At 30.3% G+C, this 21,035-nt stretch overlaps 1 protein-coding gene across 2 annotated transcripts in view; it reads right to left on the bottom strand.

Moving 5' to 3' along the window:
* The window catches only part of LOC140663358 (uncharacterized), a 146,878-nt gene that overhangs the window by 8,282 nt on the left and 117,561 nt on the right, over positions 1 to 21,035 (bottom strand). For both annotated transcript variants that reach the window (XM_072887448.1, XM_072887438.1), the window contains exon 4: positions 9,658 to 9,728. In XM_072887448.1, coding sequence (XP_072743549.1) covers positions 9,658 to 9,728 — 71 coding nt within the window. The remainder of the gene's footprint in view (positions 1 to 9,657; positions 9,729 to 21,035) is intronic.

Raw genomic sequence — 21,035 nt, 5'->3', positions numbered from 1 at the left:
ATACGTCAGACCACTCGTCTGTGGATTTTACTTTGTAAAGCTGCTCGTAATGATCAAACTTCCATATTTGAAAAAATATTTTAGTCACAACCTGAACCCGTTCTTTACAGTCAGAAGCAAATTGTAAGCATATCATTAAAAATATGGAACAACGTACGAGTCTTTATCACTTTTTATAAAGGAAAACTTTTCACACGCAAGACAAGAATATATTGAAAACCCAACCACAGATTCAGTTGACGACAAGTTTAAAGAACAGCTTACTTAATTGCGTGCAGATCATTAAAAATCGCTTGCTAAAATGAGCGCATTCGGGTAATAAACGCGCTTTCATATCACCGATCCCCAAATCGTTTCACCGAAAGAAAATAATTGGAATCAAATAATTGGATTCAACTTGAGAAATTGGAAATTCGAATAAAGATATCTCGATTTTCGTTTTGCACGTGAATTTTCCGCTTTATCGGTACCATCAAAATGTCGAAAAGACAATAATTATACGCTTTGCGCTCTCCGCTGTTGTCTAGCCAGTTCAGCTCTATTTGCTTACGTCATATTTTATTAAAAAGACTTTGTATATTAAAAAGACTTTTTATCAAGTTTGCTGAAAATCTCGTTCAAACTAGTTGCGATACGCAAAATCAAAATGGAAGCAACATGATTTTAAAAGCACTCTCTCCGTAGGGCAGACTGACAGCTTCGCAAACTATACGCTGCAACTATACACTGTAAACTTTTGCTAAAATGCAAGATGTGCTCTTAGCGAGTGCAGCAAGCTTCGTCTACGAGCGTCGGCGAGCGCTTAAGCTCCACGCTTAATGTATCTCAACCAACATTTAGAAAGGTTTCAAGGAGCAAAATGGAACTCCCTGGAAAAGCCAGCGAGATACCACATGCGATGCAACTAGGATTTGTCAAATAATCTCGCATTATCCCGGATTGTGGAAAGTATTATAACTATCAGGCAAACGCAATACATTCTTAAAAAAACCTAGTACTAGCAAGATGTTTACATAAAATTACCATTAATTATACAAATCGTCTCAAAGATACACCATCAATCTTAACCATTAAGATCATATAACTTAAAGTACAAAACAATCCTAGAAAATATGTCATACTTTTTCCTTCTCATTCTTTTTTAAATATATATATACAGATTATCAAAATGACAAACATATATATTACAGAAATATTATAAAGAAATGTTAAAGTATCGCACTAAATTCATATGAATATAAATTTGATGTCCTAAACTTTGAGAGAAATTAGCTTTTAATAATTACTGCTACGGTTAATAGGGATCGAACTGCATCCTGCTAGAAAGTTCACGGTAGAACACACAGGAGATAGTCACTCGAGCGACTCCTTTGTCGACAGGAAATGCATCTTGTCTTCTTGATGGGTATGCCATTGAGAGAGATGCGGTTAGCGCAACTTTAACGAAAATGTCGTCGGTATATTAATGTCACTAGGAACTTCGATAAAAGCATGCAATTATCGTTTAGCATTGTTTATCATGTATTATAATTTAATCTATCGTAAAATACACTGTTTTGTACATATATTAATATTTCAATGTAACAAAACAGAGAGATACATCATATTTATCTGATAACTGTGATAAGCATTTATATCTCATTAATCTTGGAATAATTATGCAAAGTAATAAATTTTTGCATTTGAGTATATTCAAGCATAGAAAACATAAAATTTTGTCATTTATTTGTTTAATGTGACGTAAATTTCCGATAATAATTTTCACAAAAACAAACGTCTGTATAACTGATTTACGAGAAATATTTCAACTCTATTCAAAGTTTATCATATTTGAAGAAATTTTGTTTGTCGAATGAAGAGAGACCCGAAATACTGCCGCAAATTTTCTTGCACTGAGATTTAAGACCACAAAAATAACAGTCATTTTTTACACAGTCGCGCGAGACGTTCTCACACCCACCTTAATATTATCTACCATAAAAAAGAAATAAAAAATCATCTCCCGCCCCTGGAAAGCATCTTTAACTCTTTACCGTCATCGAGTCTCCGTCTCGTATTATATTCTAGAAAGCAAAAACTTCTTTTCGACCGTGAAGCCATTTCTCATTTCACGACGACGACGGCACAATTTTTATCTTATCATGTTCAAGGTAACGCCTAAAGGAAACGTCATCTTTAGGGTAGTTGACAGCAGACAAAAGAAAAGAAGTCGATGGCAAATGACAAAGAGATCAAATGGTAGATGATAACAAGCACCAAGCTGATTCGATGTACCAAATGTACAGGAGAAGACAGGGAATCCCAAGTTGGTCCCTCGGGACGCATATCCCATCTATGTATTTTCAGCCGTGCGTGAACTTTCCTCGCATCCTTCGACGCTGATAGATAGCCCGGTCGAAAGGGTGAGTTTAGATAGAGCTACTGACAAAGGCTTTTTGCCACGAGAAAGCGAATTCTACGAAAGAAGTTTATGTGTGTGCGGCAAAATAATTTTTATTTGAGAGATGTTGAAAAATATACTGCAAGATAATCCGATATATTATTCACTGTACTTTTTCTTACAAGAGCAGAGAAATACAATCCCTCAAATAACACATTATTCAAAAAATGTGTATTTTTTTAAGAAATCTTTTTCTAATAATATTTAAAATTCCAATTCTCTTATCAATGAACAAAACATTATTCTTATTCATTCTTTTCCCAATGCTAATTACTTATCTCATTGAAAAAAAATCATTATTCACTAGAATTGAATGTTTGGCAATTCGGAGATTGAATTTTGTGTAAATTTCCGATACACTTTGGTTAATTAAATTCAAGTATTGATTAAATGTAAACAGTTGACCGATGGAAAATCAGATAAAGCAAGAGTTCCTATTGCAAGAGAAATCAATCGATAGTTTATAGCGGTGACCAATCTGATTCCCAGCTAACTTAATTATTTATGAATCATTCTAATAACTTGCATCTATCAACCAACGTACAATAAATGAATCCAAAACTATGTTAATTTTAATTAAAACGAAGAAGCCAGGAAAAGTGAACCAAAATTATTGCGTGATAATATACAAAAATCGGAATTAATTTTTTATTTTAATACACCAATTAAATATTAATTAATTTTACAGTTATTATTATATAATTATTTTAACAAATACACTTACTATAATTCAGAAAAAAGGTTTCTTATTTTATAAAGAGAGCGAATGAAAAAAATAGGATTTCATACTTTTATTTCTTAATTAATCAAAATATTATACTACAATTAATGAACGTATTAAGAATGAAAGATTAATATTATGATAATAAAATAAAATATTAATTTTGTGATAATAAAAGCGATAGCTTCTATATAAGTACACATTAACGAAAATAGCTTTTTGTTGAAACTTCCTCTCGTGTATTTCCATTAACGTACATCAATTTTCTAAATATCGAATCACTGCTGTTATATTAACATTATATTGCATGAAGCTATCTCTTTCGTCAGAATTATATAATTTATGGAGCGTATCTTGAATGTGTCTCATTATTTTATGATTTTATTCCCTTCTGTGTCAATAGTAAATATGCCCCGCAGAGTACAACGCAATAATACAACATTATTAAATAGCAAATGCCCTTTATTGTCCGTAGCTCGCGTACAGGCTTTTCCGGTCTTTTCTTCAGAATTATCGTTTATCACTTCCTACTACAGGATCAACGATGATATAATACAAGTACATCTTGCTTGCTCAGCATAGAACAATGTTCGCCTTCTCTCTTTCCCTCCTGCCTTCGTTAATACCCTTCATTGTAACCCCGTTGTCAACAGGCACCATCGAAAGGGAGTTGCCGCTAATGAAGAGAATCCAGTTAATTAAGTTAATTAATACAGGACTGTGGGAAACTTTCGATAAAGGGATAGAGACGAGGGCTCGCACATGGAAAGGACATACAGGACAATTTGCGAAACAGGATGATTACGCTCGTTTTATCACGCCGATGGACAAGTAATGGTAAAAACATTATTGGTCCGGAATCTTTAGTCGATTAATACTGCGGCTCGGCATTCTGTGCGTTTACGCGATCAAATTAATAAAGTTCGCGCGTGGCAAATCCGTTTTTATTGCCACGGAGGTTTTTATTAAGCTCCCTTAAATTGAGTCTGCACGTATCTCGTTCATAGTGACGGTTATCCGCCTCCTTTGTGTTCCACGGAAGCGATAATTGTCACGTGCGAACGACGGAGGTATTATCCATGATTATCCACTAGATTGTTGACAGTAATTTATGAAAGAATTCTAGCAAATCTACCTACAATATAGATATAGATATTTATATGTTTATTAGAATATATCATCGTCATCATAATTATTAATTTATTTATAAAATTGATAATATATCTCTGTCTCCCAAGGGAAAAACAAAAAAACGCTATATATGTATCGTAAATTTATATAAAACATTTCATGTACGAAACATTCTAACATGGATATATATATGAGATAACGAACAAGGCGGAAACAAATCTGTTTCGATATATTTTTATAGGACGCGCAAAAATAGCGCATTTGTAACAGTATATGAAAAGAACTTTAATTGATATAGATGTGACATTCGTTTAATTAATGCATTTTTCTACGCTTCAATAAGCAAATGTGCTTCGATGTAAATTGTGAAAATTACAAATCGTTTATTCTTTTTTCTTTTTTTGTACCGTCATATATACGTGTCTCGATAACTGCAGTAATTTACGCGCGAGCGTTACATCTCCATATCGCGTCAACGATTTCGCACTAACTAATGCAATGAAATTACTAAAGCAGCTATGTGAATCCAAAGTAATAAACTTTGATTGAGAACAAAATGTTTTTCGTATTAATTATCCCATTATGAAAAGCAACACGTTTAGCCAGTTTTTTGCAACATCTGCGGAATTGCAACATTCCCGAATATATTGTAATCACGTTTATTAATATGTCGCTGTTGCCAATAGATTATTCGAATAATAATACACACATATCATTAGCGTACGATCGAGTTCGTATCAATTTATACATTTGTGTCATTATATGTAAACATGATTCTGATAGACATTATTTTTGTGACACTTATTACGACTGTTTTCGAATAGAAATACGCACAATGCGCTACGAAACATAAATCTTTTTGATAACATCCTTCGTAATACATATTAAACAGTTTAAAAGAATTTTATGTTATTTCAATAGATTAATTATGTACACACGCACATACACACACATACACACACACAAAATTGATTATAAAACAAAGTAAAGAAAAGCGTCAGAAATATTCTTTCATCTATATATTCTCTTTTCTAAGTATTTGGCTAAGAATTTTTTTTGTAGAAATTATATTAATTATTGTCTAATATATTAGAGTCAAATAATTTTTATAATATTTATAAAGTACTATCTAATGAAAAGTAATATTATATATATATATATATATATATATACATACAGGATGTAAAAAAATTATAGACCGACAAAATTTGAGGGGAAATAGATCACTTCAAAACAAACATTTTTTTGTTAATACTATTTTTCTCTATAACGTTTTGTTTTAATACTATATATGATTACTAAACATAAAGTAGTAGTTTCGTCACTTTAACAAAAAATGAAAAAGTCAAATTATTTATACTTACAATATATTATACTGTACAAATTATATTTTAACTTTAAACAAAAAATGGAACATAGTGATTCTCTTTTTACAGTTAATATTTTAAAACTCCTTTATTAATTTCAATACAAAGATGACATCGTCAAAACATTAATTATCTCACACACTTTAAGGATATTTTGAATATGATCTGCAGATATAGCAGTTATTCGGGCTAATAATTCTGCTTCTGGTTCAATGCGAGTTTCATAATGAGAGTTTTCATATGTCTCTTACAAAAAAAAATCTAATGAAGATAAATTTGATCGGGAAGGCCATGCGACAAGATCATCTGGATCTATTCAATATTCATTAAAATGTTTGATCTAAATAATTGTGCATAGTGGCAGTGAAATGCGTAGATGTTTCATCGTATTCGAACCACATTTATCTTCTTGTAATAAGTAATACATTTTCCACAAGTTCTGGCAAAATTTCCTCGATAGAAATTGCTATTCAATCATAAAAGCAAAATATATGATCCAATGAGAAAGTTATTGATGATATAACATATTAAACGTGAATTATTCTTCTGATGTGATCGAATAAATATAGCATAGTGATTGTGTAAATATAATATGAAAGTTGTGAGATTTAAAAATACTTTCTTTTCCAAAATATGCTTTATCAGTAAATAATATTAAGGAACAACATTTAGGATGTGTTTTACATTTGTGTATGATTGCACAAATTAACATTCTAAACATCATAGATAGACTTCAAAATTTAAATCTTACATGTTGCCGATGAAATAAATGTAATAATTGTGTAATAAAAAATTCTATACATGTGATTTGTTCCAATGTTAAATGTAATTGCACGTGTACTAGTGAAATTTCTTCTATTTGTGCTAATACTCGATCTTCAAATCGGAATCTTATTGAACATTGTCGTCCTTCTCCATTCAATCTTTTAAAAGAACTTTTTTCTCGTAAATGTCGATAAAATGGACTCAAAAGTGGAATGTGACCAGGACATATATAGTTGATATCATTGTTGATATATGTTATCTCTGTGCTGCTCATCTATTACAATTAGCTGCTCCATAAATGAGGTGCATGTTAGTTATCTAGTAAACAGTGTTTGTTGCAATAATATAACGTGAAATTAATAAATAATATAACACAAATTAGCTATATGATATAAAAAACTGTGCTACATCATACATGTTATTTTACAACATTATAAAATAATGTAAGAAAATATTACTGCAATATAACATTATAATATTATTGTTATAATATAACATTATAATATAATATTGTTATATGTGTTCTTTTACTTGCCACGATAAATTTAACCAGAAAAAATCTAAGCAGAAATCAGACTTGTATTTAATTTTTAACGAAATGGATATAAAGCTTATAACAGGTAGTAACATAAAATGTAAAATCTCTTTTTTATTAATTTAATTTCTGACACATTACCACATACATTCCCAACAAGAGATTAGAATATTAGATTATTTGAAACTAGACGGTTAAATAATTCATTTACAGTTTATTTAAAGCAAGAAAATATAAATTTCTATATAAATTAAATTTCAAATTTTATAAATTAAATATATATAGTTTACTTTATTTATTTATTTAATTACACACTCTATTAGTAGTCCTATATGGAGTATAACTACGATGTAACAACAATATAACATACGTTATATTATATTACATGTTACATTTACAAATAGAAAAATTACAAAAAACTGGTATCTTACCGGTAACATTTTTATAATATTATGTTGTAATATTCAGTTATATTACAATTAAATGATATAACAATTATACGTAGGTTAGGTATATAACAATTATATAAAAATGTTTAATTCTATTCAAGTGTATTGCTCCATAATAATGAATAAATCATAAACAATTAGTGAAGTAAGGGCTCTCAATATTATAATAATACAAAAGAAATATTTAGCATAAAAGCAATTACATTTGAGTAGACAAAATTATTTATTATAAATCATAGAATATATAAGGGAGTAAAATCGCAACTGTTTACAATGTCATAAACTTAGTGTGTTTTGAAAAGTTATTTATGATTTTATAAACAAACGTTTATAAAATCATAAATAACTTTTCAAAACACACTAAAAAAGACTTTTACTTTGTTAAAAGTTTGAATATAATATAAGACTAAAACAAAGCATCGCAGAGAGAAATATTATTGACAAAAATTGGCCATTTTTTTGTATAAAAATTGTATATTTTCAAATCCTCTTTTCCTTCAAAGTCTGTTGAGTTAAATTCTGATTTCTCAATTCTGTTTGCTAACAAAACATATTTTATAAGAGAGAAGAAACTTTCAATGTTTACAACTCCCATGTTTATAATATGTATAAAAATTCTTATTTATGAGACTCGCATTGAAATAGAACCAGATTTGTTAACCCGGATAATTGCTGCGGTAGATTAGATTCAAAATATTCCTAAAATTTTCGAGCGTATGACACAATCAATATTTCATTTTTGCATTAAAGTTAATGGAAGAGCTTTTGAGTTTTTTGTTGAAGTCACAACTTCTATTCTATTATGTAGTATTTAAACAAATGGAGAAAAATAGAGAAATAAAAATCATAGAGAAAAATAGTAATAATAAAAAATGTTTGTTTTGAAGTGATCTATTTCCAAAATTTGTCAATCTAAATTCTAAACATCTTGTATATATACATATGTGTGTGTGTGTGTGTATTTATTTATTTAAATTTATTCATTGTACGAATAATCGCAAACTTTTTTACCCAATGTAATGAGTAGTTTAATTTAATAATAATAATTTATATCTTAACAGTAAATTATGTGTTTATATTATAGTAATAATAATAATTCTTGCTTAATAACAGTAATTAATATTATCTGTGAATAAATATATAAATATAAATCTATCTAACAATTTCTAATTGAGTTGCATAAGCTGTTCTAGAATAATTACTTGATAAATATTTATCGACAAATTTAAAAAATATAAATAAAATTTGCAGTTGCTTATTACACGGATAATTTGAAAAATAGAATCTTGCTATACATACTTCGATCTAATTAATAACGCTATTTCTTTTTGTCGAATTTAATTATAATTTAACTATAATTTGATTTAATAAATTGAATACTAGAATAGTCCTGTTGATCCACGAAATCTTGCGTAATTTCGAAAATTACAATTATTCGATTGTTTGATTAATTATGTTATTTGTACTTCGATTAATCGGTTATCGAGATTGAAATTCTGTTATTATGCACAGTACAACACATAGTTTGGTTATGCAATTATGGCACTAATTGATGAGACTAATCGTGAATCTCATATCCATTAGAACGTAGAATAATACATATCAAATAATTGCTTAGTTTGCAGAGATAAATAACAAAAAGGATTGGAGTTTCCTTAATTACATGTATGTACATGTAAATCATTGCATTTTTAAATAATTATTTATTTTATTGTTATATGTAGTTAATCTTACAATTAGATGAAAGTAATATTTTGACGACAGCAAAACTAGATAGTATGTTTGCACTGTTATTTAACCTGTTTACTATTTCGACTATGGGATATTTTACGTGATTATGACGATAACAGACGCGGTAAACGGTGTATTCTGTGATGTTTGCGATTAATGATCTGATTACATGTATATTGCATTGCACGCATTAGCGATAGCTTGTTTGCCAAGTTAATTTTTCTCAAATATATAGTACGTTAAGTCGTAACAATCGTTTCACATAAAATAAGAAAGGCATTTGGCTTAAAAATAATAGAATAATACTATTAAACAACTAAATATTATATAATTAATTATTTATTTATTTCGCTAGCTTTACTTATCTTATCGATATGTGCACAATTTCAAAAGACGACGGTCAGCGATTCAATACGTATCATTGCAACGCAAATCACATTATTTAACGTATCTCACGAACGGATCGCAATAACAGCTGTGGCTAAGCGGCTCATTACGCGCCGAATTACCGTACTCACCGGCAAGGATTCAGGCGTGTGGTCCAGCACATATATGCCGTTAGTGTATCCATACAGCATCGTGTCCAAATCTGAAACCCAAGGAGAGCGAGCAGAGCATTAAATTGGGTCTAACCAGTTGCGAACCGTGCGGCACACATTAATACCGGTAATACACGCATTCACGGCTGCGTCACCGCAGCATTCTAATTCACGCTGGATGCAGCGCAATTCAGTACAGAGAAGAGCAATTCCCTAATACGGTCGGAAGGAGAACACGTTCTCAAATCCCTCCTTCTACCTATCCTCTTCTTGCAGTCGTAACCGCTTGAATTTCCTTTAGGATTTCGCGAGTAGCTCTAACATCATTTCACGGAGAACTTGCGTCGAACTTGATTCGGTATTTACTTCAAACTTTCTTGATACCATGGTGCTTACGTATTGTTGCTATGCTGCATTGTAAATTATGCTCTGTGAGAATTTTATTTGTAACTTTATTTGTTTGTTTCCTGAAATTGCAAAGTATCTGCTTTTAACCCTCAAACTGAACACGTTTTTTTGGCACCGTAATCCTGAACGCGTGGGTAACTGGAGTTCGAGTTAATTTTTGTACTCTAAAATTACTTAAAAATTTACACATCTTCTTTTAAGTTTAAACTAAAAGTTTGTGTAGTAGAGTTAAAGAAATTTTTTTTTGTTATTTGTTAGATTAAGATTTGGAAACATAGATGTTTTATATAAAAATTAATAAAAATGTGAAAAAATAATTTTGAACAAAAGGGCTTCCAGGAATTTTTAGTTCAAAGTTTAAAGTTTACGAAAAAAATACTATATGTCCACTTTAAAAAAATATAATTATTTGAATGATCGAAAATAGGTAATTTTCAGATATAAAACAATGTGTTTTTTCTGAGGAAAAATTTTTTTTTAATCTTCAGGTAATTTATTTAAAAGAAAAGTGAAAACAAAATGTAATTTACATTACAATCTACAATATAAAAATTGATTAATACACACAACCCCTGTTTATTGCTCATTATCATTAATAAAAGATACTTTTAGCATGAAAATAAACGAACACAATATAAATTAAAGCAATTTGTTTCTTTTTTAGGGAAATTATCATTGTAAATTTATAACTTATTTTTATGAAAAAAGAATTAACAGCAAAAAGCAATATTTTTAAAAAAATTTACTTATCCACCCTTTTTTATTTAATATACATAAAGCGAATACGTAGGTCATTTGTAATCGCTTCAGATTTAGATTCGCCAGCACTTTGTACCGAATAAACTGTTTAAATTGTCTTTTCAGTTTATAAGTCCCCTAAATCTCGAGATTTTATTAATATTTTGTTAAAACAATGGATTAAAAATGGTACGGATACGAAAGTGTTCAGTTTGAGAGTTAAATAAACAATCAACATTTTCATTAGACATAAATATGTAGATAATGTAAGCCACATGTCCGTCAATCAGTAATTAATAATCTTATAGAAACGAGAAATTTAATACGTAATTTTTCTATGCACATACTATTCCTTAATGTTTTAAATGTGATTATATAACAGAGTTGCTAATTATCGATTATATACTTTTAATAATCCCAAATATAATTTTTGGACAAAATAATTTCTCTTAAAAAAGAAAAGCTTGTATGTAATTTACCACAGTTGCAACGTCCATTATAAATATAACGCTGACGTAATATAGCCGTCGAAGAGTTAACGAGTTTTCCCGCATTGACGTTTGCTGTTTCGATGAAAAAAATTATTATCGGGTGAAATGAAAATAATTGAGCGAAGGCAAAAACATCGCGGCTGTTATAACACGTTCACGAAAAATTTAATAGCTAGATAGAGATCGATTCCGCCGCCGGAGAATTAATCCGTTGGTACAAAATTCAATGATTTGTGAATACCATATACGGATTTGACCCGCAAATTTACGATATTAATGATTTCCTGTTTGCGGTTACAGCATACTAACAATTAGTAACATGCACGCTAATGCTAAAAGCGTGCGTATTATTTAATGTTTGCTACATATGTATTTATAATACGTTGCTTATAATTAAAATCAAATATTCTTATTTTTTAAGATTATGTAATAAGTTCTATAATCAAAATTAATCGAAAGAAAATGGGGAATACACAGTAAAAAATGAAATGTTAATTTTAACATTTTTTGCATGTCCCAGAAAGTCCAAATTTTAAGTTAAAATAGCTCATTTATTGTACGTTACTTATTGACAAATTAGAAATGTTAAGTAATCGATACAAAACTTTACATTTATTATGACGGGTGGGGACTAGTTACAGTCCCTGCTGTTGTCACCTAGCTCTTTATTTAATGCCTTTGTGACCCCCGTTATTTGAGAGTGTCAATAATTTTGAGTCCCAGCATTCTCTGCCAGGATTATTAACACCCCCACTATTTTGCAAAAACCCTTTTTCCGTACCCTCTAGCATATGACCGCAGAGGGCGTCTTATCTGCAGTCATAGGGACCTACTGTTTAATGCCGGTTCCGAACGGCCTAGATAGAGGGAGTTCTTTTTGCGACAAGATACTCTCGGTGGTTTTGCCATTGCCTTTCGAGAGGCGATCAAATAACATCGAATAAAAATTCGATGGTTCTGTTCGGATTTGAACCCTCTAGGCATAGTGAACAGACGCTCAACTCACTGCGCCAGAACCGCACACTAATGATGTATTAAAAGCACTTAAAATAATATTCCATTTCTAAAAGAACATACAAAGTGTCAAGTTATGAAATTAACATAAATGTAACACAGTTAAAAAAATGTTATAAAAATAATAATACATCAGCTGTATGTTAATTTTACATTGAATTAATAATCAAAACGTGGTAATACAAGAAAATTTTAACAAATGGACACACAATTCTTTACTGTGTACTTTCTGTTTAATTATTAAAAACATTCTCTTTTTCAGGCATTTTTCGAATAAATTGTCACTAGATTTCATAATCAATGAAAGAATTGCTAAATATCCCAACAGTTATATTCACAGTGCTGTACATACTCTATCGACAATTTATAAGAATGGAGCTCGGTGTCGAGTACGACGAGGCAATATCTCAAAATTATTACGTGATATTCCATCAATGAACGCACTTCATGCCTTGATAGCAATTTATTTCGATACGAAAAAGTCTCGACCTCTTTTATTGCATCACGCATCTGCGTATCACTCGCATCGCCAAACGACAATCAATCGAATAACAAAGCCATTTAGCTATCTAACCGATTTCCAATGGAACGACCGCTGTCTCCGCTATCTTTGCCAAAGAGATGCGAATTAAAATAATAATGTATGCGGCACTTTACGTCGCTCCGGGGATTCAGTGAGAATTTCAATTTGCGAGAGCGATATTGCACCGTTAAAAGGATGTCCATACCAAACGCAGGAGGTCACTTTGAAGCTATTGAACACCATGAGCGTAACAGAATTTGCTGCGACACTTTACGTCCTTCAGTATGAAGAGCAAAGATTTACAAATTACCAGCATATAAATCTGTAAACGTAATACGAACTTTTTTATTATTGATATTAATAAAGTCTCTTTTAATGTTTACAAACAACTACTTTGAAAACACAGCGATTAAGAGTCAAACGCAGATGCTTGTGCGTCGATTAAATTTTATTTTACATTTTTTCTTCAAAAAGAGAGAGGAGAAGATGAAGATTTAAAGAAATATATAATATGCGATATAAAAATTCATTGTTGTATTGCGCGAAACAATATATTTGCAGGACTAATAATCCTTAATTCAAAACCAATTTATCCGATCATGACGGAAAGCATAATGACATATAATAAAATAGTATGTTCCGCGCGCGATAAAGAGCGCGATTAATACGAATTGAAAACCGTGAATATACGCACAATCGTAAATCAGCGCCGGCGATCAATTCGAAATTCAGTTTCACGAGGATGTTTAATCGCGCGAATAGAACGCGTGATAAACGTTACATTGCGCATATTCAACGATAGAGAGATCAGAATAGAATGATAGAGAGATAGATTGTTTCCGACTTGTCTATACTCGGCCTGAAAGCTTCGACCGAAACTGGTTGACCGGAAACCGATTACGCAGTGTCGCTGCGAAAAATTTCAAATCTGCCGTCGTTTGAACGGATAATATTGTCATATTTAACATTGATATTTATGATACGTGCAAAAATACTACGTATTATAATATCGTCTTCTTAAAGATATTTTGGCTACACAATAGAAGTAAAAAGCTATCAAACTTTAAAAAAGCATTTCTTATGTTTATACTGTTTCAAAAATCAAATAAATAGATCTAAATTATAAAAAGAATTAAAGTATCAAGAAATAAAATTAATGTAAAAATTAATTAAAAAAGAAATTGTATTTTTTTTAATTTAATTCTCAAATTGAAATTATTTAAGAATTAAATAGTATAAAAAATCTTGTAGTTTTTTTAGTAAATAACTTTTAAATGAGTAAGTGATGTAAATTAAATTTTACACTAATGTTTATTAGAATTTTATTATTAATACATATGACAGTTTTTATTTAGCTAGGGCAATGTGTTTCTTTGTCCCAATAAATGCTAAAAACGCGTTTTTCTATAAAGAATCAGTACCAATAACTTTTCTAAACTGTTAAGAGAATTGTGTTTAAGTTTTCAGATACTCGGAAGAAATAGTAGAACGGTCGACGAAATTTTTATGCTTTTATCAATATTTTGAATATTTATAAATGAACAAGGTATGTAAATATTTTATGATATAATAATTTATTAATCCCTTATTTTCTTTATATTTCGCGATATCGTTTGGAATGTACGGCCTGCTCGGAGGGGAGAGATAGCAAAAGAGACGGAAATACAAAGCTGCGATACATACGGCGGCACGTTGAATTGCACCCATAAACTGCATTGCCGTTGCATACCGCAAATATCGAAATTGTTTCGCGCTACTGATACATGCCTCTCCGCTTCTCATATTCTTTACGCATCGCGCAACAGGGATCATAATCGGCTATAACTGTTATAGCACCGGTTATGACCTCGTTTTCCTTACGCCATGTTGGTTAATGCATTTAGGTGATAATGCGCTAAAAACTGCCCAAGCGACGTAAATTATATTGCATTTGAAATATCTCGCAAAAATTATAGGTATCTCGAGCTGGCGCATCCTTTGACAAGGAACGTCGAAGATTTATGTCTCGTGAGGGAATAAAGCTAGAGATTTTTATCTCGAAAGTCGATCATTTGTCTCTGGCAGAAAGAATTCAGCGAACGATCGTAAAGTCCATAATATACAGCTGCAGTCTGCAACGATGTTTCGTGAATGCATCACAAGTAACTTGAGCGCAACGTCGAGTCAACCTTGACAAATCTTCTTGTATTACATGATGGACGACAGATGCAGAACGCGACCAAAGCCAATTCTCTTCATATTCTGTCATGCGTGCGCTCCTGTTTTTATACGAGACAAATACGTTCTATATTTGAAACACTTGGCTTTGACCAATTTTTAACGCACGAGAGCCGCTCGGGGTATATAGTGAATTGCTACAAAACAATTGTGCAATTGATATGGTATAGCATGTCCGTAAAAAATGAAACGAGAGTCGTTCGTGTTTGCAACAAAAATCGAAAATTGACCCCTTCTATCAGGTTATTTAAAAAATTCCACTAGAGAAAGAGAGAGAAAGAAGGTTTGAATTCATGTGTGCTGGATTTCTATTGTCACTTCTCGACTTTTTGAAATAAAAATAAAATAGTCAAAAAAGAGAAAAAGATAAAATAATAGATCAACAACCGAGAAAATATATTGCGAATATAATCTCATTCGTGAAATAAAAAAAGAGGAAAATAAATAGAAATTTCTAGGCTAAAATAAAAAAGAAAGTTTTGTGTTTTATTTCCTCGAGTAAAATCTTCAAACAGTTCTACTTTAAAGAGTTATGGATATGTACCGCTCCCTCTCATCTAAGGGTGTTATCCGATGAAGCATAAAGAAATCGAAGTACGCTATACATCAGGTTAGGTCGTGAGAATTTATTGCTAATTACTTTTCCATGCCGACCTATCCGACCGCGAACGTCATTCGTCGTGAATTTATCGCCTTTATTTTTACACTCCCTTGTGAGCACCTGGCTAAATGTATGCGAACGTTCCAACAATCGCGATATAACATGGAAAATGTGATTTATACTTACTGATCATCAAGAGATAAGATCAAGACTTAGTCTTTGAAATAAAAGAAAGAAAGATGTGTACACATATATATAAATTTTATTAAAATATGTATAATAAAACATTTTATAATTTCACTACGTATAGAAATAAAGTCGAGTACTCTGGGGAAAAAAAACACAAGTACAATCAAATCAATCAAAATGTTAAGTTGCTTAACTACAAAAAAAAGGCCAAAATTTCTCCCAAAGTGCTTGCAATTTTTAGTTACGCGGGATTAAGGGTAGATTATTTACGTAAAATTAGGATTATGAGCCATCGAAATAATTTGATTACTAATCGTGGCCCTCAAAGTCGGTTGTAACCGTGTTTTTTTTCCCCAGAGTATATTCAATATGATATAAAACCATTTTTAAAGATTTTATGATAACGGATAACGAATAGTAATCAATAATTATGAGCAGAAAATGTTCGCAAGATTGGTTTATCTATAATATTCACTTTGATCGTTAACTTTACAATTTGGTTATTTGCAAAATGACATAATTGACGCTATAAATAGTGAAATGGCAAATTTGGTTGTAATTACGATTGCATTTTGCTAATGGCAATAACATTGTACCGTAATGATTTATGTGTAATTACGACGAATAATTATTATTTCGATACTCGATAATTCGATGCTGTAATCATTGCACGTTTATAAGATTATTGAGTGAATTAAACTTTAAAAAATACTAGATTTTGTAAAGACAAAAAATAACAAAAAATTATACCAAATTATAATTTCTATTCACATAAAAATATTATATATTGCGTGTTAAAAAGATTGCCTATTAAAAAATTTAATCTCTCTTTTCAGGAACTATATACTAAAAGAAATACAGCACGATAATATTTAAAATAGTACTAAAATCATTCTTTTTCAATTTAACTATTGAAATGTCGCTTCGTCTCGTGCGGAGAATCAGGCACGCTTTGTATTGTTAGACTGATCGTAGGATCGAAGTTCCACGAAGTCCAGGGAATCATGCTTGTCAACTACGCGTAGGTTAACGTTCGATGCAATTTCCGTACAATCAAACAGTAAACACGGGTTTGTTATACGTTACTGCGACAGAGCAACGCATCCTTGTAATTCCACATGCAAATTCTATGCTGCAAGATCACGTTGTGCCAAGGATCAAATCAATATTGTATCAGGCAGCTTGGATGCTGCATCCTATCGAATAACTTAAGGCTTTAGCTTCATCATAATTATCAGCGCACCAAGAAACGCGTATCACAAGGGAAAAAAAAAACAGATATTTTATAATTTATAAACAAGATTTTAATTGGTCAAAACAAATTATCGCAAATAAGATAAAGCTGTGTTCTATTTCATTAACGTATTATAGAGGTAATAATATTTTGCGTAAATCTGCATAAAAATCCTTGGATATCGTACTTCGTCACGTAATATTCATTACGCATTCATCGTACACGTTCAAGTGAATTATTTAAACTGAATAATCTCTAAATATGGTACGACGAAATTTTTATAGGAGAAAAATTTATAGGGGATATAAATATAATTTTTTATATATTGCAGAGATAATTCTGTGCGTATTATTAAAACATGTTTGCTTTCCCCATGATGCGATGTGAAAAATAAAAAAATTAATATTATTCACTGCAAAAACATGTTTTAATATCTGAGATGATCAGTTAATGAGGATCGAGAGTTATTGCTACAGTATATCGCGGAAAATAGAATAGACATTTGAGATTGATGTGTAGCGGATAGATAGCGTGATAGATAATGGTAAGTAATGTAAGAGGAGTTGTTAAAGTACCGCATCAGATGAGGTTTCTGGTTTCCGTGTATATCCGATCTAGGTAGCTGCGGAATCTAGTCATCCATCTACGTTTGTCAGAATACGAGTCGCGTAACGTTATGAATTATGATATTGGATGCGACAATACCATAAAGCTAGAGGTTAAATTAAACTGACAAGTTGCGTTAAGTCCAAATTGCGTTAAAGCTAAAAAGCACAACCAAAAAGTGTACTTTTGACGGAATGCACTAATATGCGTAGACATCTGAGATCGCGCTGTAAATTACAAGAAATACTTGAATACAGCAAAAACATCATCGCTACAACGTCAAAAGACATCGTAAAAAATCAGAAGGTTGAAAAATGCGAGATACAGGAAATCGTTGAATATGTCTGTATTTTATTTATATGAAAATGGTTGGAAAAATAAATTTTTACCTTACAGTCTACAAGTTACACATATATTAAAATTTCTAGGAGAAAGAAAATTTTAATCTTGTTATATGCATGTGATATCCTTTTGAATCCAGATTAGGGAGATAAATTGTGGTATTTGTGGCACAGACGCTAGAGTGAACGAATATTTAACTTTATTGTATTGAGATAGAGTTTTTGCTAGTCGATGTACTTTACAGAGGCGTGAAAGAGTGGACAAATAGTCATTGTTCGCGACCTGTTATGCGCTCTTTTTTGCAATCAGTTAAGCCGCGATTCGTAAAGCTGATTGGAGTGTTTAGTGACAAGCACCAACTATACGTAATTTATTTTATTTTTATCCTTATTTTTGTTACTTTCTTCTTAAGACATTTTAAATGTTTATTGTAAAAATTATGTATATATATATATATATATATATATATATATATATATATCTTTTTATTAAATAAGTGTAATTATAATAGGAATAATTATTCTTTTGTGACGTCACTCTCTGTTGCTAAAATTATTTTTTTTCAATATGCATGTAGTATAAAATAATACATATCACACATATATGTATATAAGTTTTAATAAAGAATTAAAAATATGCGTTGTTATTTATTGTCTATATGTGTTTAAAACTCTAATCAACTCTAATTTCTTAAAATATTAATTATTAATAGAACAGCATTAAAGATAACTTGTGTTACATAAAATAAGACTTAATAAAAATTAATTAGAGTTTTACTACACTAATAGAAGATAAAATGAGTTTATAGATAAAAGATCGATCTGTCTAACGTAACGTGTTATACTTTTGCAAAGTGTTATTCGTCTCTGACGCGTGGATGACAGAAAGAGAACGGAAAGCAGGCACCCCAATCAATAGTCCGTGATGAACAGTTCAATGGCTATTGGAACAGCATTGACGGCATCGGTCGAACTTTATGAATTATTCAATGTTAGCGAAGTGGACTTCGATGTATTTGCTCTTAAACCAAGTTGGACCATATACCGTTCGAGACACTCGCCTGATCCCGTCCCTAGACTCGGATATTAAATGTCATAATTCGTAACGCGTTCTATTGACCCCGAGTAAGTCAACCCACACGCACATGACACACGTTCTTCCCCCATCGCTGCCGCTTGATAGCATCGCGCCAGATAAACAGAAACTCGGTTTATCGGATATATTGCGAAAGTTTATTTTTAGAGAAGAATGCACATCGTAATAACGCGTGAAATTATCTAATAACTTTCCCGTCTGTTTGCTTGTCAAATGTTGCCGACAGTTCCATAAATTTCTCAAACACAAGCTGATAAAAATATTAAGTAAATATAGGAAATTATTATAAAATTGTTTTTGACATAAAGTAATTTAATATCTACTAGATATTAAATTATCTTATATCAAAAACGGGTAAAAGATTTGTAGAAAGAGAACAATGCAAAATGACATTTGTTAATTTAGATTACGTATGTATTATATTATTAGCATCAACTGACAAGCTTTCTTGATGCTGCCTTTATCAAAATTACATTTTTATTACATTACCAAATATCATTACCATATAACATTGTTATTATTATAGAAAATTCTCCTCAAGACAACACTTTAATATTTAATTACTTGTTACCATATATATCTATTAGATATATAATATTGTGCTAACACATTATAGTTTTCAGTTCGATTCATAACATTCCTACATTTTATGTAATTTTTCATAGTTTGCTTTACAACTTTACAAAGTTGACTTTACTATTGAATAAGTAATACTTCAAGCATTTTATTTACCAACTTCCAACATATTTCTACTATTATCCTTCTACTATTGATAATACATAATTTTAGTGTTATAATAAATTTTTTTGCACACAAAACTTATTATAGATAAATTCCTCTGTTCTCAAATAAAATGAAAGGAAGATGACTAATTTAACATTATATATATATATATATATATATATATATATATATATATGCTATTTCTTTATTAAACAAATTTTTTAATTTTTTAATTTCAATTTGCAACGTTATAGAAGCAAAGAAAATATGCTAATTATCATGCTTTATATGAAGAATAAGTATATAAATAAGAATATAAAAAATATAAGTATATAAATCATTATCGTCTTTGATTAAATCACAAGTCGCCAAAATTATCTCAGCTTTGATTCCTAGTAATTATTGAACCATTGGTACAGATATAAAGGAAAGTAAGAGAAATAGACACACTTATTGTTAGTAAGACTATTTTCGATTAGCTCTTGAATATCGAGTAAAAATGGATTGCTTTTGTTTTCAAACATTTACGCTACAAATCGCATCTCTCTCGGCGAACAAGTTTAATTAGATCGAGTCGTTCGTTACAAGCCGATATCGAATTCTTGATGATATTGAGAAAGAAAAAATGTCGATAGTAATCGCAGCCACGATCCGTGATATATAATCTGCTTCGTCAATTATCGTCGATAAATTGTGTTCGAAGTGCATTATCGGTTACATGGTTATTCATGCGAATAAATATGAAAAAGTATAATACATACATGATACGTTAAAAATCATTATAATTTATTTATTATATATTTATTGCTATATTTATTTACTCAAATTGAGTATATTTATTATGTATTTTGATTTGCGTAAATCACAAACTTTAATGTGATTCCTCTGGATTTATTACTTTGATTATCATAAGATTAAAATCAAAGATTAGAATCTTAAAATTCTAGATCTTTGGTTAAATGTTTTATAATTTAACTAAAATTTAAACAATCTTTCAAAGTTCTTCTTAACTGTTAATCATTTTATAGGTAATCAATTTATAACAAATCACTTAATTTGTAAGTTATTTAAATTTTTATAAATTTCAACGCGCCCGCTGTTCTTTTCAGAATATATAAAATTTAAATATCGTTATTAATTTGATCATAATTGATTTAATATTTCCTAAATTTGAAT

This window comes from Anoplolepis gracilipes, chromosome 1 (assembly GCF_047496725.1).
Source record: "Anoplolepis gracilipes chromosome 1, ASM4749672v1, whole genome shotgun sequence".
NCBI classification, from domain to species: Eukaryota; Metazoa; Arthropoda; class Insecta; order Hymenoptera; family Formicidae; genus Anoplolepis; species Anoplolepis gracilipes.
This window is presented reverse-complemented; position numbering and strand designations above follow the sequence as displayed.